General features: G+C 58.9%; 1 protein-coding gene across 1 annotated transcript in view; it reads left to right on the top strand.

The window, feature by feature from the left end:
• PANX3 (pannexin 3) overlaps nucleotides 1–681 on the top strand; it is a 3,253-nt gene that overhangs the window by 1,235 nt on the left and 1,337 nt on the right. Inside the window, 2 exon segments of the mRNA XM_010293161.1 lie at nucleotides 1–145; nucleotides 298–681. The exon segment at nucleotides 298–681 is cut by the window's right edge and continues 19 nt beyond it. Coding sequence (XP_010291463.1) covers nucleotides 1–145; nucleotides 298–681 — 529 coding nt within the window.

Raw genomic sequence — 681 nt, 5'->3', positions numbered from 1 at the left:
CCACCCCCCCCCTCCACTCTGACCTCCTCTTCATCATCGATGAGCTAGACAAATCCTACAACCGCTCCGTGCGCCTCGTGCAGCACATGAGGAAGGTCCAGCAGGCCAGCGCCGAGCCGGAGCAGTTCTGGGAGGAATACGAGAGGTGAGGCCGCTGGGCAGCCTCAACTGGTCACCATGTCCCTCCGAAGTCCCTCCACGTGGTGTTGTGGCTGTGGCCATGTTCCACAGACTTCGGTGAAGGGACTCGGTTTCAGGGGTGGCTCTAAGTCCCCGCTGTGTCCCCTCTGTCCCCAGGGCCCGCCGGGAGAGATATTTTGAGTTCCCGTTGCTGGAGCGCTACCTCACCTGCAAGCAGCATGCCCACTCCCTGGTGTTCATCTACATCCTGAGGAACCTGCTGCTGCTTTTGTTCTTGGCTGCCACCTGCCTCTACCTGGTCTTCCTCCATCTCAACATCTTCTTCCAGGATGAGTTCAACTGCTCCATCAAAATGGGGCTGCTCCAGGCAGAGCCCCACATTCCCCCGCTCATCCCCTGCAAGCTGGTCTTCTTCTCCATCTTCCAGCTCATCAGCCTCTCGGTTGGTGGTGTCTACATCCTCCTCATACCCGTCGTCATGTACAACGCCCTGCAGCTCTGCCAGTGGGACAAGGGGCTGCTCTCCGTCTATGAGATGCT

Source organism: Phaethon lepturus, unplaced genomic scaffold (assembly GCF_000687285.1).
Source record: "Phaethon lepturus isolate BGI_N335 unplaced genomic scaffold, ASM68728v1 scaffold29520, whole genome shotgun sequence".
Lineage (NCBI taxonomy): Eukaryota > Metazoa > Chordata > Aves > Phaethontiformes > Phaethontidae > Phaethon > Phaethon lepturus.
This window is presented reverse-complemented; position numbering and strand designations above follow the sequence as displayed.